Source organism: Protomyctophum parallelum (genome assembly GCF_964188405.1).
Source record: "Protomyctophum parallelum genome assembly, chromosome: 8".
Lineage (NCBI taxonomy): Eukaryota > Metazoa > Chordata > Actinopteri > Myctophiformes > Myctophidae > Protomyctophum > Protomyctophum parallelum.
Genome location: NC_139703.1, coordinates 30,050,190 through 30,076,618, shown reverse-complemented (window position 1 = coordinate 30,076,618; position 26,429 = coordinate 30,050,190). Strand labels below are relative to the sequence as shown.

Below are 26,429 nucleotides of genomic sequence, written 5' to 3'. Positions count from 1 at the left end.
TTTTAGTTTTTCGGCAATCATGTGTATTCTAAACTGGGCAGTCATTTTCAGGAAAGCATGTTTCAGTAATACACAAAGTTGTAGAAAGAACCCAAAGCTTAAAAGGAAAAGCCAATAAATGACATGTGATCAACCCAAATTGTGTACATATTAACCATAATGATAGATGATATAGATATGATATCAACCGAGTAGGCTATTCTTAGTATGCTCACATTTACAGGACACATGCCTAAATGGTTATAATTGGGAACAGTGCCTGGACATCCTGTTTATGATGTCACCACCAGCAGCCTAAACGGACAGAGTGGTAATACTGCACGTGTCTCTCATAACCAGGAAAGTCATGTCTTAATCTGGCATACACACCTAAAAGACAAGACAGCGTTTTGCTTGAATTAGGGGAAAACCTGCCAGACACAGGCGGTTTATAGTGCCTCATCATTCCCACTCCATAAATGAAAAGCCTGCACAGGACTTTGAGGGGATCAGGGCTTCTACAAAATAATTTCTACTTGTTCTGACATTGATATCAAATACCTCGCTCGCTCAAGCTACATAATCAAGTTTTCTCCATCAAAAAGTAGTTGTATCCCACAAACGCTTATAAATATATTTTTTTATGGAACAAGACTAGTTTTTACCACCAGATCTCCTGAGAAGCTGTCTTTGGGCTCCAGCATAATTACATGAGACCCACACCCTTAGGGCAACACCAATTATAGGTTGAATGTAGGGCTGAGTCAACGGGATGAAAAGAACCACGATTGGACAGCCGACATACTGTATGAAATAGAATACCTCCTCATCTCTCATTGATCAGTGTGGTATAGATGAAAAGATTACATGCAGCATGTTGTGGCCGCTGTAAGCTATTGGGAATGGGGCTCGTCATTAAATAGCTGGCTTGGGCCAGGGCCAGTACTGTTATTTTCTATCTCTGATTAACGAGTAATGACAGCAGAACGAAAGGGCAGAACACTGAGGAGATGGCGGAGGAGCCAAGTGGACTAAATGTTCAATCAAGCTGCTACTGTCTGCTACCAGTGTCTTGGATTTTTGGGATGAAAGAGAGGGCTTTTGAGAGACAGCGAGAAAACCCTTATGTGGCTAGTATTGAATGTTTGTTCCGTCACTGGTCACGTTCACAATGAATTGTGTAAAATGAACACGACTGTTAGGTCTCAGAGATTTCAGAATTGAATGTGCACATTGAAGCGTATATTTACATATTTCACATTATCAGCCTATTTACTTAACCTACTGGCAAAAACAGTTTTATCACACAGTACAAGGAAAATACGTACCCTGTTACTAAGGACTGTTTGACATGGAATATAGTGTATGTACTGATATAGTATGTTGCCAAAACACCTGTGCAAGTTAAACTGAGAACTGAAGAGGAGAAAAACGTATGATAGTATCATCTAGGATTTTGGATATCGCATCATGATATGGCAAGAGTGTCCTGGTTTGAATCAATTAAGCTTTATTTTATACTAATACAAAATGGACAGAAATAGTGAAATAGCAGATCTACAATGTCACAATAAGATATTACCGTCACAAGATTGATATTGATGTGTTCGGTCGAAAATGTTGTGAAATTTGATTTGAGTTCTAAAAAGTATTTCCGCAAACTGTAACTCCCTTTGCCATTTTATTATTTTGCAGTTACAGAGAGTCATTCCGAGCCCATACTCCTCTTCAGACTAAATGGAAATTACATAGTCTCCATCTAAGTACACACAATCTTATAGTCATGTGACTAACACATGTGTAGTGCAATCTACATGAAATTCGATCAAAGCATATGAAATGAAGCACAGTATACCTCTCTACAGTAAGTATCTGAAAAAACCTCAAGCCGGATGACCGGATCCCAAGTCTGTGGGCTAGCTCCTGGGCCTGAGACCACCTCAGGGCCCTCCCAAACACATTCCGGAACCACAGCTGGAGCCAACCTACGCATTGCACAAGCACTGCACGGCACGCACATAAAATGTGCACACAGTCTGCACCACTGTAGGAGATAAGCGCTCTTACATGATTTCAAAACACAGATAATCTGAAATGGGATTAGCCTAATACGTTACAAATTCATTAATTTGTTCCAAATTCACGGTCAGGCTCTGGAATGGTGCCAAACAGTCGGTCCAATTTTATAGAGGGTAGCTGGACCCAGCTTGATGTTTGTTCAGATACTTGGAGGCGGTACACTGTGCTTCATTCTCACGTGCAATATTGATTGTTATGCTTTGATTTATGTAGACTGCATTTTATTTTAAAATGTTCACAAACTGATACATGACTCACATAAACACATCCATGTCTCCATGTGTGAGCTGTTTAAGAACATTGTGGAGACAACTTGAGACAGATGGTACAACATCATCAATCCAACATTGTAATATTGACAACATTGCAGAGTACCATAATGATACTCAGGATTGTAGGGGGTCTAGTTCACTATGGCATGTCCATTTAGTCTGAAGAAGAGCATGGGCTCGAAAACGTCACTCTCTGTAACTGTAAAATGAAATATTGGCAAAGTGTGCCGATTTACTTTTGACATCTTTAATCTCAGTTTTCTTCAGAGCCAACACTTGCCTTCACCAGGTCAGATGTGTCTACTCTTTGACCTGATATTTGATTTTGTCCATATCACCCAGCCCTGCTAGGGATGCAACATAGTTAGGCTACAATATTTTAAGAGAAGCAGTTTGGCCTTTTTATATTTTCTCTAGTTTTCCCTAAAATGAGGAAACTGTTCAAAATGACTTCTATCACACTGTATAATGTGTGCGTAACGTACGATGTGATGTTGTAGATAAATGCTACATGTTCAGTACTTGCACATGAATTCAAATCGGGTAAGAAACGTTTCTTACCTTTGTTCTAGCTTTATAACTCTGTGGTGAAAAGTGAAATTGTGTCATTTTGAATTAGCAAGAACAAATACTTGTATGACAAATGTTACTGTATAAAATGTAAACATGTTACTGCCATTGTCATAGCACACATATAACCACCAAACCAGAGAAATGTTATTTATCTACAGTACATGAATATTTATAAAATAAACTCATTGCTTTGCAGTAAAATATGGTATATCAATGTTCATGCTGCTATGTAATTATCTAGACTGACAGCTATTTTTGTGACATAAATATGTAATTATTGTCATTAGAGATACTATGATCTCAAATGTATCTTTTGAATGTTTCATTATAATCTTGTACAATTAAAATACAATATTGTAATTGTATTACCATATTGGCAGCCTCATTTCTACTGTGTGATCTGTTCCTTTCCATACTGTCAGGCATTTTGTGATATTTTTCTTTGTAGTATTTATGTATATAATATAAAATAATTTGTAGAATTTACACATTGACAAACATAGACAATTTAAATAGATATAAGATCAAATCAGTTTAACATGTGATGTAATTCAAGTAATACATTTAATAATAGTCAACGTTAGAGATTCAGATTTTTTTTAAATCTATCAAAGCAATAATTTTAGTAATCACTGAAGGCTACAAGCATACCACATACAGTACATATATTATCACAAAAGGTCATTATAAGTAATCAAATGTAATGGTAGCGTGGGTTGATTTAATAAATGTAGTGCAACACAATCCTATCAAACTCAAACATACTTTTATGACTTGTTGTTTGAGCTTCTAGTTGTCTATTCCAACTTCTCCAAGGATGGCAGGTGTCCATAGAGCATAGATCATAATGTACAAACATCATCATTGCACTGCAGGGAACAGAACAAAGGGTTGATTGAGCTTGACCTACAAATCTATGATATATGTCGTTTCTGTCGAGCAGAAACCTCTTATTTCCATATTTCAACTTTTTATGTAAATTAATGACCTACTTCGTTACACTAGTGTCACACAAACATAGCCGACCTACAAGATCAACATGTTGCATCGTGAACCGTTTTGAGCTTGTAGATCTGCTTTTTGCTACTTTTGAATTTTAATTCTGAGTAATGATTTGCTGTCGGGAAGAAGACTGTCAATATACGACGTCTCACTACAAAATATAATTATTGTTGGGTTAATCAATCAAAAATAAAATGTGATGAAATGTACCAGTGAGTAAATTAATTGATGTCAGTATAATGATACGATCTCTGATGCTGTTTGACAATGTCATGGCTATATTGGCTTGAGCAAGCAAGGCATTTTATTGATTGATTGATTGATTTATTAACAGTTTGCAGAATTACAGTACATTTCAAGTACAACTCAATACAAAAACTGTTAACTGTGAGTGGACACCATAAAGCATTACACTTGTTTACAATAGGGCCCACCATTTTCAATTCATCGAAACTAGTATGAACTATACTACACGCTACTTTGGGCCGAACCTTTTCACAGAATATGGACGTTAAGGTTCATGAGGTTAAAGGCGTTTTCATTTCCCTTTTATGTTCTCTTGTATGTCATGTGACATGAGACTGAAATGTGTATCAGTAGAGGCCTCGTAAATAGAGTTTATTGAATGAAACAGCTCTAAGCTCTCGCCCCTGTGTCCAGCTTCAGGAATTCACTTTCAGTAAAACCTGTAGCCTCATGAGACTTGAGACTTATTTCCTCTGCAATTTCTTCTGGCAAGAAAAGCTTCAGGGAATATTTAAAGCCAACTAGGGCTAGCTAGGCGTTGGATGTAAAAAATAGAATAAAACTGTTTTTGTTTTAAAACAATACAGTGAATCTCATAGAAACACAACAGGGCACCTTGATCTGGAGTTCTGGACCATTCTTTATTATGTTTTATAGGGGTCAAATAGCAGTAAACAGTGGAAAGCTACTAGACAGTTATTTTACCATGCATTGAAATATATTCCACCCTGGGAGAGTCAAGACTGCACATATTTCATTACTGTCTCCTATAACCAGACACAGAGGGGGCTATCTCATTTCAAATGTCACACTATTGTATAGCTTCGTAAGTAAAAGTGACGACAAGTGACGATTCACTGTGGCCTGTCCAGGTGGGTGCCACTTTAACCACGTCCATGCATCACAGATCCCCAGCCAGAACCCAATCAGGGCAGTTGTTAGAGACCAACCCATGCCATATTTTTGGGTCCGATGTCAACCCCGATTTTAAAGAGTCCTAGATCACAGATCACAGATGTTTTGCAAAAAAATAAAGAACATTTCATCAAAGAATACTTATTTAATTTATGTTTATTTAGAAATGAACATAAAAATAAAAATAAACGTTTTGATAAATTATGAAAATAAATGATAAATGTTTCAAATTAAGTATACCAGTAAGACGCCCTGAGGGTGAGAAGCAAACAGGTCTGGGAATGCCCATATGGACCTTTTTTTCCCTTTTTTTATAATTGACAAATTTGGGCCGGGTAGGGTGTAAAATGTGTACTAATCAGTAAGGCCAGGCAGGGCCTCGGGCCAGCCCAGTTAGGGCCCAGGTAGGGCCGGGCCTTAATTTTTGGGCCTGCTGAGAACTCTAGTTTTCGCCGGCTTTGGGGTGGGCCTAGCCTCGGTACCAGGCTTTCATTTTTGTTGGCGCAAAAATTGAAAGCCTGGAGGAACGCATTGGCCGCTCTGGTCTAAAAGTGGGAGTCAACCCTTCCGGGTGGGCGTCGCTCCAAATGATGTGACGTAGCGCTGCACTAGGGGGGAGAGGAGGGGCCGGGGGTGACGGACAGATCGATGAGATCCAATCAGGGCGTGCGCAAATCTCAGCCGCGACCCGCCCCTCTAGACCAGAAACCTAACACGTTACTGTAGCTCAGGCTAGGGTGGGCCTATCTAAAGTTGGAATGATAGGTTTTGCAGGTTTTCATAGAAATCTGCGACCTACAGTCGCAATAATCTCCATTATATAAAAATAACATTTAACTCTAATTATACAAATGTCTATAATGACCCAAAATAAGGACACCAAATTGAAAAAAGTGGTTAAAATCGGGACATATCGCCTGCATAACTGCGGATACTGGCAAGGGCCAGACCGACATATGAGTCTGGCCGTTGCAGTAACTACAGTTCTGTGGTCAAAGCAGTAACCAGTGGACTCCCAGCATGTCCGGTTACTGGAACAATATCTGTGACCTCTGATGTCACTGGCTACGGTCAATGTGTCGTAGGTGTCTGGTGAGTGATCCGACGGTAAAACGTCCTTGGGGACTACAGACAAGAAACTACCCAGAGCAGATACGGTTGCCATTAGTTGTCGGTCATTAGATTGAAACTGACTCTTCTTTTGATCACCCACTAAACTTCGTTAAGTTTATTCTGTTTCATGGCCGTGAATATGACATCTGTTTATCTTCAGACCTGTCACAGCTTCAGTAACCCACAAGGTCCAATGGTTCTAGACCTGCCATGATGAATACGATGTGCCATGGGCACCTTTAGCCCGAGTTATACTTTGACATACTGTATGATGGTGTCCTGCTGCACTGCAAAATAGCCGATCTACAAGCTCAAGTGCATCTCGGCACAATGCGACCCACTGATAGCCTGGAATTATTATGATATTATGACTCCATGCTGGGCTTTCAGCAATTTGGGACTCCAGGGAACCAATTATTGCGTGCACCACATTCCGATTCCGGTCTAATTTTGATTCCCATCATCATTCATTTTAATGTTTCACACATTTAAACAAAACAGCCTTCTGTTTTTAATGTGAATATTTACATCTAATTCCTCTGTAAGATACTACATTAGTGGAATCACATAAACGTATGTTGATGATGTGAGAGTATGCTAGGTTGAAGTTTATCTATGCCATTCTTCTGGATTCCATAATAGTGGTAATCAGTGGTAATCTGTTTTGTATAAGACATTGGCAAATCTGGACTTGGCATAGAATGCCAATCATTGATACTCAATTATATCTATCGATGAAGCCAGGTGAAACGGTGTCACGGACCACAGTGACAGAGACAGACAGGACAGGAGGAGGAGATGAAGCTATTTGCAAAACAGCGTATGTGCGGTTGTCGCGGGCTGTGTGCATCCAAACTCATTCCAATGACATGGGAGCTATTTTGTTGTTATCTAATTCATGGTTCACAGGTTCAGGTTTTCATTCACTAATATATCTTGTTGTATATTAAATGAATAAAGACTTTAATAATTTAATATAGCCTACAACTAACACATAGTGACAGTTGCTTGCAAGTTGCGTATGTGCTTGCGTGTGTGTGTGTGTGTGTGTGTGTGTGTGGGGGGGGGGGGGGGGGGGGGGGGCTTTCCATCATGTAACTATGGTTTCCATACGTTGTTTGGTCGTATTGCAGTTGTTCATGTCGCAAAAACGAGGGCCATAAAGGGTTGGATGACCCGGAATTATCTACTCCTCTACTCGGACAAAACTGAGTACACCAAGTACAATAAAGTACTTGGCCCTAAGCACCTTAGAGACAAATTAGCTGATGGACATTTTACCCTATATGGCATTACATTGGCCGCCAGGGCCACTGTAAAGAATCTGGGAGTTACCTTTGACCAAGGTTAGGCATCAAAATGACGCAGAAGCTTGTTCATGCATGTGTTACTTCTAGGCTGGACTACTGTATCTCATTATTAGGCTGCCCACGTAAATCTCTTAACAGTCTACAGCTAGTCCAGAATGCTGCTGCGCATGTACTGACAGGAACCAGAAGAAGTGATCATATCACTCCTTCACTGGCCTCTCTGCGGTTAAATACAGAATAGAGTTTAAAGTTCTCCTCCTCACCTACAAAGCTCTTAATGGTCAGGCACCAATGTATCTTAAAGAACTCATGAAGCCTTAACAAACCTGCTAGTATATGCAAAAATGCATGATGATCCAGAAATATCTACGGTTAGAACAGGAGGCATATGGCATTTAAGTTTCAGGCACCTCAGCTGTGGAACCTTCTCCCAGTTTCGGCCTCACACTGTATAATTAAGGCCCCTCTCCTCTCCTCCTCCCCCTCTCTTCTCCTCCTCTCTCCCCACTCCTCCCTTTGGTTGTGTGGATTCATGTCCCATCAGTGCAATAGTAACACTGTACAGACTCACGCTCCAGTAAGGCCTGCCACTAACGACATCCGGGGAGCCGCTCCAACTGCAACTGTGGCTGCGGATTGGGCCGTCCACCCTAGAGTCTGGGTATGCCTGACGTTTCTTCCAGTTAAGGGGGAGTTTTTGCGTTACCGCACTGTCGCAAAATTGCTTGCTTATGGTGGGACTGCAGGGTCTCTGCTCTACAAGTAAAGTGTCTTGAGACAACTTGTTGTGATTTGACGCTACGCATTGAATTTAATTGAAAAAGAAAACTTCTTTGTGGGATAAAAGTTGAAACTGTCAATGAGGGAGTTGCTCTGATAGGTACAGTACATGCTATGCCCTATACTTATGCCCTATTGCATACAAAAATAGATTAAATAGCCTATATAAAAGCTCACAATGCAACATGTTGTGAGCTTTTGGGAAAGCCCATTTAAAAATGTTTGAATGAAATAAATCTGCCTATAATAATGCCATGCCCAAAATAGCAACACCAGGTTGCTGATATTGCCTTTGCCTGTACCACAGAGTTTATAGGAACACAACGCTGAGGAAGGTCGAAACGTGTCCGTTGCTTGTCCATGAGAGATAAATAAACCATGAGAAAAGGACAGTTATTGTTTGCCTGCTGCTTCCTCATTTCTACACATTTGTCTCTTATCTTTGAGCTGCAGGTCAAGAGCAGATTTCATAACCCGAAGCCATGGTACTGCTCTGTGCTGTTGCAGGTACTGACGCATGAGATAAACTGCAGACTAACTTTATTAGTACCTTAACCAGTCTATGGCACCTATATCTCACATAATGAGATTTGACTGTGGGGACTTTATAAAGTGACTTACCACTGGCATCTTTCCTGCTTGTGCATTGGATGAGACACCAAGAGCCTTGCCAATATCTTCCAAAGGTACATAGTCACCTGGTGAATCCTGTACAAAATGAAGCAGGACCTTCTCCCCACCTTCAATGTGCAAAGAAATATAAAAAAAAACTAGATTAGTTTAAGGTAATGTGATGATAACTTTGACTCTGAGACATTACAATAATTCAAACTGGTACTAAAATATATAACGTAATACTGCAGTGCCCTCTAGTGGAGATCAGATGCCACAATAAAACAAGCCTGCCTCCATTCCTTGATAACACAACTAGAAAATTATGTGGATCCACATATTTGGCTGTCTCCAATGTGAATACAAACAGACGCACGCACTCGCACTCACTGTGTAGTGTGTACACACGCGTACACACACACACACACACACACACACACACACACACACACACACACACACACACACACAGCCTCTTGCAGAAACACGGAATAAAAATGAAAGAATGTAAGAAATAAGTATGTAACTGATGAACTTTCTGCTTTTGATGACCGGTTCAGTTCTTTTTGGTTTTTAGACCATGAGCCAGATCTCCAAAATTGGTGGGCAAACTATACCCTATATTAAATTGTTTATAGGATCAATACAAGTAAATTAATGATAACCCTTCCACAGTAGTAGCTTTTTCATATTTTTGATTATTTTGCATATTTTATTATTTAAAAATGTAAAATTTGTAATACAATATAAATCATTGTCTTCGTGCAAGTACTCAATTGGGGAAGTTTAATGGTGATAACAATCTAATATAGGTATGGTTTTGCCCACTCAATTCATAATTAACGTTTCAATTTTGGAGCTCTGGCTCATGGACTAAGAACCAAAAAGAACTGAACCGGTTCCCACTGGGAACCAACCGGTGGAAAAGGGGCCTCAGATACAGTAGTATCCCTCCTCTGGTGCATATCTCAGTTGAACTTCAACCTTCCTACACCTGGGACCTACCTTTGGCCACAATGAGCATGCCTCCACTTTGTAGCAGATCTCCACTGAAGTTCCCCTGGATTCCTAGCGCATTAGCCTGAAAGAATACAGACAGTGACCTGACATTTTCATCTACTTCACCAATTGTACATTCAAGCTTGATTTATACTTGCCTCTGTCACTGGACAGAAATAGCAGATTTACAAGCGTATAGGTGTGCAAAATGCTAAGTCTAAAAATAAAAAATAAATACAAAATAAAAAATCTAATTATCTGACCATGTCAACAATGTGAACACACAGAACTAAAATGTTATAATATAGATACATACTTTGGCAATAACATCTCGTACTTTCTTCCCCAGTGCGGCTGGGACGACACTTAAGGCAGTGTATCTGAGGGAGGATACCATTAGCCATGAATTATGCAAAACCATGTAGTGTAGTTTCTGCATGTACTGTACTAGCCCGAGGTCCACCTATGCTTTCTATGGCATAGGCAGTTCGAGAATCTAGACGCAGCTGCGCGACATGTGACTAGTTTCCGAGGCTAGTACTGTACTGATGAACATACTTTGACAAAAGGAACAGATTTTATTCAACTTCAGTACACACTTAAAGGACCACTTCACCACTTTTCAACCTATCTTCATATAATCAGTCCTCACTAATAATCTGTCTCATAGGAGGGCTGTGGGCAGTTCAGAAACCGTCGTCCAGTGACATCATCATTAGGCAGATTTTTTTTAACAAGATTTTTTTACAAAAATGTTTAGATTTTCATTATCGTGAGAACGATGGCTTCCATTTTCGCATTGCAACTTTTCAGGATTAGAAATCCTGGAATCTCTATTAGCTTGTATTCCCCATTGATGATGTCACTGACGGACGGTTTCTGAACTGCCCACAGCCCTCCTATGAGACACAGAGTAGAAAGAAATTGTGCCATTTTTTCATGATTATTAGTGAGGACCTATTTATTATATGAAGATAGGTTGAAAAGTGGTCCTTTAATAAACCTGATTTATACTCTGTAGTACATTATATAGTCATGTGGAGTATACAGTATTAACCTTAAGACACAAACTATAAATCACATAACTCTGAATGTGTGTGTGTGTGTGTGTGTGTGTGTGTGCGTGCACGCGCACGCATCAATCTATACTTGCGTATCTCGAGATTCCCGACCGATTGACTTCAAACTCACACACAGGTCTGCCATGCTTACCTTTTGAAGCCTAAATCCTTGTAGCTTTTCTTCTTCTCATCAATGTAAAGAGCTACAGTATATAAGAAAAAGATGACCATGAATTAATATGGTTTGCTTATAATCCATATTAAAATTGACTAATGAGAGGACCGGATGCTATTACAGAGGCTTCGATAAACAAAACTAAAACACCCATATTAGGCATGTCGCTATGACTCAGACTAGATACAAACCCGAACCAAATGACTGCTCTGCAAGTACAAAGTCATTGACGGTCACATTATTATTGCGTCATCAAATATTATTGCGTCCGAGACAGATTCAATGCGATATGGCTGCCATATCGCATTGAAAACGTCGATTTCGATGCGCTACCGATTATATCGTGCAACTCTAATTTCCAAGTGTTCTGCTTATGGGTCCTACCACCTGGGTTTGAGTCTTGACATATATATAAGTGGAATTGCTAAAGCTGGTTGAAGGATGTCGTATCTGGACTCGATAATTCTGTACTATAGCATGCTATAATCAACTCTAAGTTGATTGTCTAGTCTGTCTGTCTGCAAGTTTGAAAGCAATCACTCAGTCAAGTACTCTGCATTGTTCATTACTCCTTTGAAGCTTCTCTCAGGTGTGAATCAAAACACACGTAGCAGCCATCTGCTATTCCTATGCACGTTGTTGATCTTTATGTTAAATCCCAACCCCTCCCAGAACTCAACTGTTTGATGTAAACTATATATATGTCTGTAAATACAATGTTGAGTTAGTCTTGTTGGGGGCAGCTGCCCGGACGGTCAGCTCTAGGGCTCCGCGGCTCAACTCAAGGGCCGCGGGAAGCCCTCTGTCTTTGTCTGACTTACTGCAAATAAATACATCGATGGATATTCAGCTCATCTCTCTGCCTGCGTGATTTTCCTCATCCGACCGTCTAAGAGTTTACCGTCTATACTCTTCGTTACTTTGTCTATTTTAGTCCAGTTTAGATGAGTGTACTTGTTGAATTTACACGACAAGTTGGAGCCTGAAAAAACTGCTTTTGGGATGGTTTTCCATTCCAGGTAAAACGAACCGTGGACCACTGGACAATTTGGACAATTTGGCGTTGAGTTGAATTTTATTTTTTCGGCGAACGGCGGTCGGCGGAACAAAGGGATGCGGGGACCAACAGCACGTGCGGTGCTCTCCGACATGGACGGCGGCGAAGGGAGCGGCCCTCCAGACACGCCGTGCAGCAGCGGGAGAAAGCGCCTCTACAGCGCAACGACGGGCGACCTGCGGATCTCCACAAATCGGCGGGAAGCGGCGGCGATCCGACCGGGGAAGGCGACACTACAAGCGGCGGGCGGATGCGTCTCTTCACGGCAAGCAAGCAGCGGCGAGGAGGGAGGCGTTCTACAAGGGCCCTTCAACGAGTGAGTCTTCCACCGAGGGGGGTCTCCGACCAAGCGGCGGCCGAGAGCTTTCATGACGACATGCGGCGAGAGGACGGCACGGCGCGATTCATCTCATCAGCGATCGCGAGCGGAGAAAACGTTTTTCATTCATTCTTCAAACAGCAGATCTGCAAGCTCACGGTGTTGCGTTTATTTTTCTTTCCAGTCATTGTGATATTTCATATTCATAATGTCTGGAAGGGGGGAGTGTGACTGTGTGTTGGATGGGACGAAGGACAATGGACACGTGAGTGGCAGTGCGCGGACAAAACATTGCAACAAGGTTTCTTCATAACATGATGCAGTTCTCAGTTTGACCACAAAAGGTACGTCATACAAGTCACATGTTTAGAGGGGAATTATATTTGAGAAGGATTTAAAATACAGTATGGACAGTTTCTGTGTCGGAAATGTGGGCTAGAGTAGTCAAAGTGAAAATAGCGGTCAAAATAGGTTAGTCTATTACTTCACTGTAGTAATACGTGTGGGACTGAAAGTAACTATGGTGAAAAAGTAGCATGATATTGGGTTATCGCTTCATCTTGGGAGCAGTGACTGTTTTTACGGTAGATTGACTTTTTCTCAAACGAATAATAGATATTAAACAAAGTTAAGAGACAATGTTTTGCGACACCAAAAGAGTTCATTTATAACAGATGGAAGAGATTCAACAGTCCTATCTGTATTCAAAACGTTTGTGTAACGTAAGTTTATTCAACATATAATGTAGGCATGTGTTGGATGTGTGTTTTGTCGAAGTTTAAATTAGGTAGAAAGTTGATTAAAGAGCCTATGGGTCTTGGAAATGATTAAATAATGGTAAGCTTTATTAAAACAATTGTATGTGGCTGTGTCAGGCGGACGATAGTGGCCCTATCAATACGCGTCAGTACGTAATTCGTCTTGGTATTAATAGAGCTAATTATGGTTTTCTCGTATGAAATTTAGTGTGCGAATATAGTCAACTATGAAAAGGCAGTTAGTTGCCAGCGATGTGCGAGATTTTGCTGTTAATATCGAGATAACTTGGACCTTTGGACGTGAGTGAGTAAACAGTAGTAGCATAGGTCGATTCGTCATTTACCCAGGCCCTTAAAGGTGGGTACTGGGATAATGTAATTGCAGCGTGCTGTCATCAAGATCAAACTTTTGAAGGGAAATAGTTTCAAAATATAAATGGATTATTGAGCGTGTCTGAAAAAGCTTGTGTGTTTAAAACTGAAACACAGGGTAAGACAAAGTTGTGGTGTGTTTAAATGTCAGTTAATTGTGAAGTGCAAATGTCAATTTTCATATATGCATGATGCCTGGAATTATTTTTTGGGGACTTTTAAAGTGGAACGTTCTGTTGTTTCTTTCCTAATGTTTAGTATAGTACATGTGATTGGGTCAAGGGGGGTGTAATAGAATTATTGTTCCATATTTTTATGTGACCATCATCATGGTAATGGTCAAGGGGGGAATGTCGTATCTGGACTCGATAATTCTGTACTATAGCATGCTATAATCAACTCTAAGTTGATTGTCTAGTCTGTCTGTCTGCAAGTTTGAAAGCAATCACTCAGTCAAGTACTCTGCATTGTTCATTACTCCTTTGAAGCTTCTCTCAGGTGTGAATCAAAACACACGTAGCAGCCATCTGCTATTCCTATGCACGTTGTTGATCTTTATGTTAAATCCCAACCCCTCCCAGAACTCAACTGTTTGATGTAAACTATATATATGTCTGTAAATACAATGTTGAGTTAGTCTTGTTGGGGGCAGTGTGACCGTACGGTCATGTGCCCTGGGCTCCGCGGCTCAACTCAAGGGCCGCGGAAAGCCCTCTGTCTTTGTCTGACTTACTGCAAATAAATACATCGATGGATATTCAGCTCATCTCTCTGCCTGCGTGATTTTCCTCATCCGACCGTCTAAGAGTTTACCGTCTATACTCTTCGTTACTTTGTCTATTTTAGTCCAGTTTAGATGAGTGTACTTGTTGAATTTACACGACAAGGAGTAATTGAAAAACATCCTTTCAAATTGTATTCACAACTTTCAGTACATCATGCTTTTCATATTCTGTTCATATCCTCCTACATTGATGGTGAAAAACAAACACAAAAGTTCATACCATGTGAAAATTCACATACTGTTTAATCTGAATTATTTTCACATTACAATTGTATAACACTTTTTTGTTTGCCATTCCATGTTGGTACCAGAGCTGCTTACCTCCTTTAAAGAACCCTCCATCGCTGAAGTCTTTGAGGCCAGTCTCCTCTGGTCCGATGCCCACTAGCGCTACACCGTTGGCCTTAAGGTCTGGATCTAGTTTGCTGATTTCTGATGCCATCCATCGGCATACTTGGCAGCCGAACCTTCGCATGAACAGCAGTACCACTGTCTGGTTCTGCCATAGAGAATGCAGTTCTATACTCTGAACACAGAAAGGGGCAGAGTTGACACACTTATAAGATAACATTAGGCATCAACAAACACACAAAATTAAAACCAACTAGACCCTATAATACCATAATAAACCATGCCTACACCGCCATAGGATGTATACAACATTATTGTAGTTGCTGAATAATTATGATAATTGCGCCATCCAGCGGTGGGCACATTCAACTGCAACCAATAGGCTATAACACTTAGATAAGTTTGGATCGTGACTTGACTTCCTGCTTCTCGATGGAAAGGCTATATTAACAAGTTAACAACCTCAGTTCGATGCAGCAGCATTTATCATAGCAGGCAACTTTTAATTTCAGTTCTAGAATGATCAAACTGAAAATTACATTAACAGAATGTAACAATTACAAAAGAAATGTTTGAACATGAACGTTATCTCGCTTCCATACCTCTCCAGTATCTGCACTCTTCAATACATTCGCTCCAACTTTCGCCATGTCGAACATTGCCATATTCACCGAATGAGTAACTAAAAATGTTGCTAACAATATTCTAAATTGGTTATTGGTTATTATTTTCCAAATACGTAGAATGTTGTGTATATACGTTGGGAGGACTAGGAGCAATTCTTGCAAAACTCTACACACAAAACACAACCATACAACTGCATGTTGACACGCCCCCTCCACACTGACGGATGGTGTTCCAAGCCCACCAATCACAAGACCTTTACTGACTGGAGGCGGGGTTTGCGAACACGTGCAAACAAAGACTAAATAAATGAAACGTTTCTGCCTTGATTTACTTGTAATTAAACATGTCTACTGTACTACTGTCTGTCTACTACTACTGTACTGTAATGTTGCCAATGCTCAGTATAAAACAACATGAGTCTCTAAATCTAAATAGAACCAAATTGTCTGTGCTGGTTTCATAAAAGGCCAGAGATGGTGGGCACGTGCAAGGGCTCAAAGGTGAAGGTGATTATTGTCTAACCAGCAGTGGTGGAATATGTAACTGAAGTGCATACAATAAAATTGATTACAACACTTCAGAGATGCATATCTGCATCCTACATTTAGTATTTTGCTACACTCATTTTTTGTTACTATACCGGTACTTTGCAGATTTAGATTATAAATACAAATTATAAATCAATGAGTCAAGGATCTGGTTCTCAAACATACTTATTTTAAACTCATGTTAATGTTACATTATTGTCATACACATAATGTGTGTGTTGAAGTCAACTTTGAATTTGAATTTTATTTAATTGGACTATCTTGATTAACAATGAGTGAAATGGAAAATAAAACATATAAAACTTTATATGATAAATTGTCGAGAATAAAAGGGGGCTTGGCATAAATCATTAATGCTTATATTTCTGAGTGATTATTTATATTAGATAATGGATAATTGGATATTGTTATGTCTGAAGTTGCAGATTTTTCTGTTTCCCTGCACTGCCTTTTACACTGCCATCTTGCACTGGCTTTTGATCTCAATATTGTGCACATTGTCCACACCTATTCTCTATGACGTGTTTTATTTAGCGTAGGCCTATCCTCTTTTTCTATTTTCCCAAGTCTTTAATAACTGTTTTAATTGTATGCAATTGTTTTATAATGTGTTGTTGACTTGTTGTATTGCTATTAACGTTTTGTGCAAAGCACTTTGAATGGCCATGTTGCTGAAATATGATACACGAATAAAATCGCCTCACCTAGCAGAAGGATGTTGCATGGTCTCTCAGCCTGCTAACTCAGATGCCTTGTTAAAATAAGTATGTAATGTTAATCACGAGCAACGAGTTAAATGTTCACTCCAAAACATTATGTTGTGACAATGTGATAGCTCTCATAAGTCTCATTAGAGAACCACATCCATTGTGACAGTTCAGTATCTTCTGTCATTTTGATGTTCTCTCGTTTTCTAAGCCTAATGTCTGCATGGATGGGATCTGTCCGTGGTGCTGACCTTTTCATGGTGTTGTCAGCATCCAAATCAGTCTAACCCTATTTTGTATTCGTGGCAAGTATAATCAGGCCTTTACTTTCTACAGGACCAGAATATCTGACTGCATGTACTGCTGCTCATTTAAAAATGTTTGTTTTGCTGAGATTTTATCGTCAGAGAAATGCGTTTTTCACAGTATACTAGCATATTTGTCCCTTTATTGAAAGGATAATCCCCGGCTTGAGATGTCTCATCTCATTTTAGAGGGGGCCCTTTTGTATAAAGTTTCACAGGATTTGATGTTCATATTAAAAACATTTTGTAAAGTATTGACACATTTTCAATACGTTTGAAAACATTTAACAATTAATCTTCTCTTATAGAGTTCCCCCTGGCACAAAACCTTTTCAGATGGGGGCTCTACAGTCACATAGCCTATGCATTGTTGGCAATATAGGCTACATGCATCCATTTGGGGGTCCTGAACTGAACTCGAAAATGTTTGAGAAGCAGTGGTGTAAATTGTGTACTACAGGAGATGAGACCTGTCCGCGGTGCTGATGCTGCAAGTCTAGCACGTATACGGGTGGGGGCGCGACGTCACGGGAGAGACCGGGCCGATCGGAACAAGCGAAGGGGGAGAAAAGAAGAGGGGGAAGACGGGACGAAGGAGAAAGCGGGGGGATGACTGCATCAAAGGAAAATAAAAAACATGAATCTCCTTATTCATCTGACATTTTTATGAAGCATTAAATATGCATGGTTGATCTGTTTACCGACAACTATAGGCTACACTGTATGCCGCAATAAATGACCAGCCAACCTGATAAGGTAATTATCTTTCGCGTTTCAATCTGCACGTCCTTTCCTCGTCTATAGGCCTATAGGAAATAACTTTCCTTCGACTGTAGGCTAATGTCACCTTAACATCCAGATGTTAAGTCGAGCAAGATATCGAGGATCATTAGTCATGTAAACCAACTAATCCTGGCATACATACAACCGGCTAGTATTGGCTACTAATAGGCCTACCTAAACGTTTCAATATGAAATTGTGCAATAATTTCACCTTTTTACCATTGTAATATTTTTGAGAACCATAACCACACTCCCCAGCGGTTCCTTTGTTTCCGATTCCGTTCTTCCTCCATGAAAAATTAAAATGGAAACTGTCTAGAGAATGAGTGCGGTGCCGCATACCGCTGTATTGAGCCACTGCCACGCCGAGCACATGGGTTTTGCGCACCGCACTTCACTATCAAACATGCGCATTGGTTGCAGTGCTTCGTGCCCACGAGGACTGCTGCCAATTTGCTGATAGTGACTGCAGCAGTGTCCTCAAATGGTGCGTAGGCTATGTTATGGACAGACACTCAGACAGTAATGTTTATGTCAGCATATATATCATTGCCTTATTCAGCCATTTAACATAGTCCATTTCCATTCACTGTACTGTACAGTGTCAAACAAGCATTTCACCTTACTGATGATGATGTAAGGTTGATGTTATCATCCTACTGTTGAGAGTCCCCTTTTCTCTGTGCTGCAGAGTAAGCTGGGTCAAGAGTGATGTCATCTCCAGGCATGGGTACCTCCAGCGACCCCCTCTTGGCCAGCCCAGGGGGGAGGTCAGATGCACCTCTGGAGGGCATCTGGAGGAGCACACTACCCAAAACGGCCAGCTTCCCAATGTCCACCACTCGGCACCTCAGTCACCGTGCCAACAACTTCCAAAGACACCCAAAGCGTCGGAAATTGATCAGACCGTCGCCCCCTCCGCCACCAAATACGCCTTGCCCCCATGACCAGCTGGACCTCAGCGAGCTCCCTCCAAGACGAACCCTTCCCGAGCTGCTCTTCAACGGCTGTGTCCTGTTCGGTATCGAGTTCAGCTATGCCATGGAGACGGCCTATGTGACACCTGTGCTCCTACAGATGGGTCTCCCTGACCAGTTCTACAGCCTCGTGTGGTTCATTAGTCCCATTCTGGGTAAATTGAAAGGCAGTGGGCATTGAGATACAGTAGAATATGAATATATTCAAAGTGTATCAGTTTTCATTGTGAGACTTTTCTTCAATAATATCATATATTCCAGATTTTTAATAACGCACATATCTGTTGTTTATTCCCATAACTGTGTCTGCTCGTTTTGGCTTTAAGGGTTCCTTGTTCAGCCCCTCCTTGGAGCTTGGAGTGATCGGTGCACATCCCGATTTGGACGCAGAAGACCCTTCATCTTTGCTCTGGCCATAGGTGAGAAATACTCTTCTTCCAATAGACTAGTGATTTTCAAATGTTTTGAATTTAAAGGACCTCCAGTTGTATGCATTAGGCATAACTCTGAGAGCATACATTTGTACACACTTCGTTTTCAGGGACCCCTGGATCCCCCTCATGGGATCCTCCTCACTTTGAGAAACCACTAGCAGGGTAACCTCACCTCACCAGGCTTTCCATTACCTCGGAGGAAAGCCTGGTCTCTGTTTCATTTCGGTATATGATCCTCTCGGGATATCGTTACGTCATGTTGTAGTATTGTTTTGTAGTCGACAGGCAGGAACAACAAACACAAACTTCCTTTTCCCTCAAACCGGAAGAATAACAATAAAAGCTCTCGTAGCCTGCAGCTTTTATTGAGAAAAATCGGTTTGAGGGAAAAGGAAGTTTGTGTTTGTTGTTCCTGCCTGTCGACTACAAAACAATACTACAACATTACATGACGTAACGATATCACCCGCTCCCGCCCGGATCATATACCGAAATGAAATGGTACTAGCAGGGTAGTTGATATGTGTGCTGGGTTTAAACATTTGCTCCGTCTGCTTTTTCACCCTATAGGAGCATTGCTCGGTCTAACTCTGGTGCTGAATGGCCGGGACATTGGCGGTGCAATATCAGATACAGCGTCTAACCACAAGTGGGGCATTATCCTGACCATTTGTGGGGTGGTCCTGATGGACTTCAGTGCCGACTCAGCTGACAACCCAAGCCATGCGTACATGATGGATGTGTGCAGCCCCGAAGATCAGGACAGAGGGCTAAACATCCATGCACTCTTGGCAGGTCAGAAAGAACTATACTGAAGTAGCAATCACGCAAACAAAGTAAAAACTATTTACTTTGTCATCGGTAGCATTGTAATTTGGACATTTCAGATGTATTTATTTAGGGGTTAATCGAACTATGGAATTAATATTCCAGTTGATTAAAAATATCAGTTTTATTAAAATGATCGATATGAAACTGTCACTTTCAACCTGGCAATTTTCACACAAAGGCTTTTGTTTTTAATCACACTAATCAATTTAGTCATTTATAAGGACTCTATTCAATTGTTTTGTTCTGATTCATTTATATAGAAAAAATACAATATAATATAAAATTTCTTCTGAATTATACATTAATCGAACTAGTAATCAATAGAATATTCAGTAAGACAATAATCGACTGTTGCAGGCAGCCCTGCATTTATTAGTCTTATAGGTGTGTGTGTGTGTGTGTGTGTGTGTGTGTGTGTGTGTGTGTGTGTGTGTGTGTGTGTGTGTGTGTGTGTGTGTGTGTGTGTGTGTGTGTGTGTGTGTGTGTGTGTGTGTGTGTGTGTGTGTGTGTGTGTGTATTTTGCATGTGTCGATTCTCAGGACTGGGTGGTGGATTCGGCTACATTGTGGGTGGAATCAACTGGGATCACACAGAGTTTGGAAGGTCAATGGGAGGTCAGCTTCGAGTCATATACATGTTCACTAGTGTAACCTTGGTGGTTGCCACAGCAATGACTCTAAACAGTATCCCTGAACGCCAGCTGCCAAAGACCCAGCCAGAGAAAACCTCCGGCAAAAATCATTTGAAAAGCCCCAGCCTCCTTCTTCCTCCTTCGCCCCCTGTCCCCCCAGGCGGCTTTGAAGGGGAAGATGAAGAAGAGCCTTATAGCTACCAGTTCTCTGACTCCCGTCCGCGCCATGTTGACCCCATGGGTCACTCATGCAGTGCCAATGCGCGCCTCTGTGCCGGCCTCACTAGTCCAATTTCCCCTCTTAGCCCCCTGACCCCTAAGTACGGCAGTTTTATAAGTAGGGACAACTCTCTCACTGGCATCAATGACTTTGCCTCCTCTTTGGGAACCTCCTATATAGACAGTGTTCTGATAGACTGCTACACAGGTCAGCAGACACCACAGCCCATGGAGGCTGACTCTACAACCAGAGCCATCATGCCTCCAGGGGACTCTCCGCCTCATCAGGAGCCTACACAAGGGCCAGAAGGGTCCGCTTCTCTGGGAGATGATCAGTCTGAAGGAAGGACTGAAACAGGTGCAGAGGCTCAGCATGGAAAAGAGCTGCCTGAAGAAGACGCTCAAAGTGGAACTAGCTCTCAGCCCGGAGAAGGGTCGCATCGAGGCTCTATCTTGAAGCGACCCCAGAGTCTTGCACTAATAGAGGACCCTGCACTGGCACACCAGACTGTTGTTCTGGAAAATGGACGCAGAAGGACAGTGACCTTCAGTCAGCAGGTCTGCCATGTTTCCAATTAAGTTTTCTAATAATCCTATTCTATTCTGGCATGTCGGTGAATATTCAGTGAAAGTAGGTAAACATTCAGCGACAATACAAATAGCTGATCTACAAGCTCATAACGCTTCTCATTGTTAGCTTGTAGATCGACTATAGATTTTGTCTAGAGGGACAAAAGGAGAGAGCCAAGTACAGACCCCTGGGGCATACTGTTCATTTAAGTATGTATACTGTATATGTAGGGTTTAGGCGTTTCTTTCCTTATATTTTCAGAGTTACATTAATTTAACTTTGATCATATTGTTATCTATAAATTATTATTAATATTATTATTATTCCTGGGATAAGTTCTATATATACTATACTATATATGTTGCAGCATACATCACTGTTTTCATTTAATGAAGGTCGCAAACATTCTGCTGAATGGAGTTCGCTATGAGAGTGATCTGAGTGAGCATGTGGAGACAGCAGATTCTCAGATGTCAATGAAGCTGTTGTGTGTGGCCATCTACAGAATGCCTCCCTCACTTCGCAGCTTGTGCACTAATCATTTTTTGGGTAAGAACAAAAATCCCTGATTTATACTTCATTGCGCATCGTGTTGCGCTCTGATAAATATGTACAATAAATCCATCAATGTCTCAAAGGGAAAAATCACTTTTTAGTTTTAAAGATAGATATTTTTTTTTGCGGCTTACGCCTTTATTGATTTTTTAAGGGATAGAAAGTAGGCTGACAGGAAACGGGAGAGAGATGGGGGGATGACATGCGGTAAAGGCCGTGTCGGGTCTGGGAGTCGAACCCGCGGCACACCGCGACTGGATCACCAGTCCGGTGCCCAGACCGTTACGCTACGGCCTGGGCCCACTTTTTAGTTTTACACTCATACAGTATTTCACAGTATATACGTGTCTAAGGCTTCCACGTTCAAACTTTTTGCATTTCAAATGCCACATGCAACTCATCCTGTTGTCTGGGTTGTAGGCTGGCTGTCCTTTGAGGGGATGCTGCTGTTTTACACTGACTTCATGGGAGAGGTGGTGTTTGAAGGAGACCCCAAAGCGCCTCACGACTCTGAGGCCTACCAACGTTACAATGCTGGGGTCAGCATGGGCTGCTGGGGCATGTGCATCTATGCATTCAGTGCTGCCTTCTATTCAGGTACAGAGCAGAACCCCCCCAGGTATCTTGGGTCTCAGTGCAGTGCTGGTCTGGATATACAGTAGAAATGAAATGATCAGGGTTCGATTAACCTTTTTAGACCTGACGTCGAAATAAATAAAATATTCTTTTCTGAAAAAAACATGTTTCTATGTCAGTTGATTTGAGTTAAAAACTCGCTCTGAAAGAACATATATTCAAAGATTTCAGGCACATTTTCACGATTTTTCAAAAATAGCAGACCTACAAGCTCGTAGCGCGCCACTCGGTGGCACGCTATGAGCTTGTAGATCTGCTATTTTTCAATAGCTAAATTATAACATAATGTTTAAAACACCAGAAGGGGTTCCCGCCCAGAATGGGTTAAAAAGAAAACACATAGGCCTACATTTCTTAACCATTTTCTTAATATAGCCCTATATTTCTTTTTACATTTTAATTCAATTGTTAAAATATCAGACAGTCTACATTTATCAAAATGAAATGCATGTATTTATGTATTTAATGTGCATGGATTCCTCCCTCCCCATCCCGCAAATCGAACCCTGGTAGTTATTACCCAAGTTGGATGTGGCCTATAATTTTCCTTCCTTAATAAGTGCAGCTGGTACCTATTACGGTATTTTCCATTCGCCTTTTGCTTCTTCTAATGCTCTTTTCTTTGTCTGCTTCCAGCCATACTAGAGAAGCTGGAGGAGCGTTTCTCTCTCCGGTCTCTCTATTTTTTTGCCTATCTGGCATTTGGGTTGGGAACGGGCCTGGCCACGCTCTCCAACAACCTCTACGTGGTATTGTCTCTCTGTGTCACCTACGGGGTGCTCTTCTCCTCTCTGTGCACACTGCCTTATTCGCTGCTTTGTGAATACTACCAGAACCCTCAGGTCAGTCCACTGAATTCATCGTCTTTATGTTATTTTCAGGGATGCATTTGTTACAGTTGGCTAGAGTCATTTGTGCACAGCTTTGCAGATGACATGTGTAAATCCCTAACCACACCAAAGGGTCAAGACGGTTTTAGCGTTGTCCCTGCAGTGTGATATGTCTTGTTGCACGTTGACCCACGTTGACCCTAGTGAATGAACAAATGGAATTCAATGGCCCAAACCACACCAAAGGGTCGAGACGGTTTTAGCGTTAACTCCTTGCAACCGTTTGGACCCAAGGAGTTGCATGGTGACCCTTTTGTGTGGTTTACTTTACTCAACTTTATTGGCAAAGTATTAAGCTCCCAACCGTTTAAAAAAGAAAACCACCATAACAGAGAACAGAAAAAGAAACAAAGGAAGCAAAGAGATGACAAGACACATATATCAAATATATCTAAGGTGCATGGTCAAAATAGAAATGAATATCACAAATCTCTTGTGCAAGTAAAGACACACAAGAGTAGCAGCAGGTAGCTACTGTAGAACACATACTGTATGGAATCATGTGAGATACATCATCAACAGCAAATACCAGTATGTGTGAGTTTGTGCCTAAGTGACAATGCTAACTGGAATTGTATACTGTGCATTTGTGTTTGTCTTAGTTTTGTGGCTCATCTGAGGAAGGGACCAGGCGTGGAATGGGGGTGGACATCTCTCTGCTGAGCTGTCAGTACTTCCTGGCTCAGATCCTGGTGTCGGTGTCGATGGGACCGCTGACCTCGCTGGTGGGTGGGGCCCAGGGAGTGATGTACTTTTCCAGCCTGATGTCATTCGTGGGCTGTCTGTACTCATCCCTCTGCGTGGTGTACCATCTGCCCCCCGCTGAGGGTGAGCCCCCCGAAAGCGAGACCCAGCCACTATTGGTGCACATTTAGAAACAGGCCCTTGATTTACCTCACACACGCACTTAACCACACACATTCTCACACGGTCTCTTTTGACCTTCACAGCCCTGATAGGACAAATTTTTGTACATGTTGCTGCACACTCTAGCATAAACACCTATTGTTTCACAGCACTCAGCAATGCTCCTCTCAGAGTTAGACAGACAGAGAGACAGACATTGGTGGCACATATTATGTGTACATGACCAGTGTGTTTCATACAGTGTGTGCCCATGCATTTACTTTCTAACCTTTCCACCGAAATGTGTGATCTTTTTGACTGGTATGGTAGATTTCTGCAAATGTGTGTGAGTGTAAGAGTGTGACTATGTGCAATTGTGTGTTCAATGAGTAAGCCCTATGAGTATGCCTGTATGCTTGAATGAAAGCTAATGGTAGGCTGTTGTATGTTTGATTTCTCTGCTCTGAGTTGACCCTTTCATCATCTTTCCTTGCTCGTTGGTGTTTAGGATAGAATTTCGACCGTCACATAAAACTACAGCTTTGCCCTCTCTTTCCTCTTTTTATCAGTTGCCTAATGTCTGCATGAGCTACAGTAGTCCCCTGATGCCATGTCTTACTTAGTCCTTTGTTTTGGTCATACTGCCAAGGGAATGTCTACCTGCCTGTTTCTCTGAGTTAGCATATTAGCATTAGGCAGGATGTAGTGACTAACTGAATGTGCTGCCAAATGGCCCTTGTTTCTGTTTTGTTTTTAACATTGAATGCCACATGTCAGCACTCACTCACTCACTCACTACACTTTTTTAACATTTACTCTGATGCTGCGAACACATAGTCTACACATTCACACAGTCAATGAGCATTGAGCAGCACTATAATGAGCATTACATTTCCTTATGTGAAACTTCTCAGAATGTGTTGAGCTGGCTGACTCTTATTCATGTCCCCAGCAAGAGTAGCTGCAAACAAACACTTTAAGGACAGATAGCCATGACTGATAGGGCCACACGCACACGCAAGCACGCACACACACACACACACACACACACACACACACACACACAGACACTCGCATAGGCACACGTACTGTACAGGCACAGGCACATACACCCACACGATCACAGAGAACTGTGTACTGATGGCAGATGATCTATGGGCCATCACTAAGCCATGGACAGCAAAGTGAGCTGTCATCCTGCTCCTGGCTGTACCGTTGTAATGACAGTGATTCTTGTCATTATCAGGAAGAGGAGAAGTTGAAACTGGGGTGTGATTCAACATTCAGTCGGACACCCAACAAATCAGAAGAGCAACAAAACAGCTGTATGGCTGGTGACAGAAAGAGTTCTCTCTCAGAAGATTCATGTGAACTATGGGTAACCATGAAGCTGGACCACAATGAGAGAAAAGACTTTTGGGTCTCTATTGACAGCTGCAAGTGCTAATTCACCATAGGGCATGCTGTAGATTGTGGTCTTCTGCCACTACACCACGTCCACTGAGCATGAGGCTCACACTGTAGTGCAACCTTCTCACAATCAAGATCAACATGAAATATCAAACATTCATTCATCCATAAATGCTAGATATTTCATCTTCATCAGGTCACTAATACTATTATTGGTGCAAATAATCTATTGCACCATATCAAGTAAGCTTGCTTTGCATAGCCTGAGCTTTCTTGTCAAACAACTGGTAGAGCCTTATTTCAGGCCTTTTGCAAAAAGATAGATATCACTATTATTGCCTGTTTTCAGCTTTCATTTGAAGTATTTTACTGGACTCCACAATGAGCACACCCACATTTTCCATGCCAGTCATTAGCTGGTGATGTCTCAGAAGTGTCCATCATGGCATCCATAACTGACTAGACATGCCATGCCCAATGTTCCTAAAGAAACTGGAGTTCATGGATTATCCAGCCTGCTTAAGAAAATATAACTAATATTTAAGAGTATTTTAGTGTTCTCTGATGCCAGCTATAGTTCGATTTTAACAGTGTTTACTGTAACAGCTACTTTAATTCAGGGTTGAGTTGAAACTAAAATGTTCATTTTGCCATTTGGACTCCTGTCTTTTATTGCAGATTTACAATATATGAACTGTACAT

General features: G+C 41.3%; 2 protein-coding genes across 2 annotated transcripts; one reads left to right on the top strand and one right to left on the bottom strand.

Annotated features, from left to right (window-relative positions):
* Positions 1-1,502: 1,502 nt before the first annotated feature.
* Positions 1,503-15,575, bottom strand: prxl2b (peroxiredoxin like 2B). The gene is made up of 7 exons (XM_083770413.1): positions 15,360-15,575; positions 14,728-14,932; positions 11,093-11,144; positions 10,197-10,260; positions 9,887-9,962; positions 8,891-9,009; positions 1,503-3,772 (listed from the first exon to the last, which is right to left on the bottom strand). The coding sequence occupies exons 1-7, from the start codon at positions 15,420-15,422 to the stop codon at positions 3,746-3,748; spliced, it is 606 nt and encodes a 201-aa protein (XP_083626539.1). The 5' UTR covers positions 15,423-15,575; the 3' UTR covers positions 1,503-3,745.
* Positions 15,576-17,526: 1,951 nt separating this feature from the next.
* slc45a1 (solute carrier family 45 member 1) lies at positions 17,527-26,270 on the top strand. Its single transcript, XM_083770489.1, has 10 exons — positions 17,527-17,700; positions 18,419-18,859; positions 19,031-19,123; positions 19,709-19,933; positions 20,509-21,377; positions 21,786-21,939; positions 22,366-22,542; positions 23,218-23,423; positions 24,074-24,299; positions 25,564-26,270. Exons 2-10 carry the CDS (start codon positions 18,439-18,441, stop codon positions 25,590-25,592), a joined length of 2,400 nt encoding a protein of 799 aa, XP_083626615.1. The 5' UTR covers positions 17,527-17,700; positions 18,419-18,438; the 3' UTR covers positions 25,593-26,270.
* The last annotated feature ends 159 nt before the right edge of the window (positions 26,271-26,429 follow it).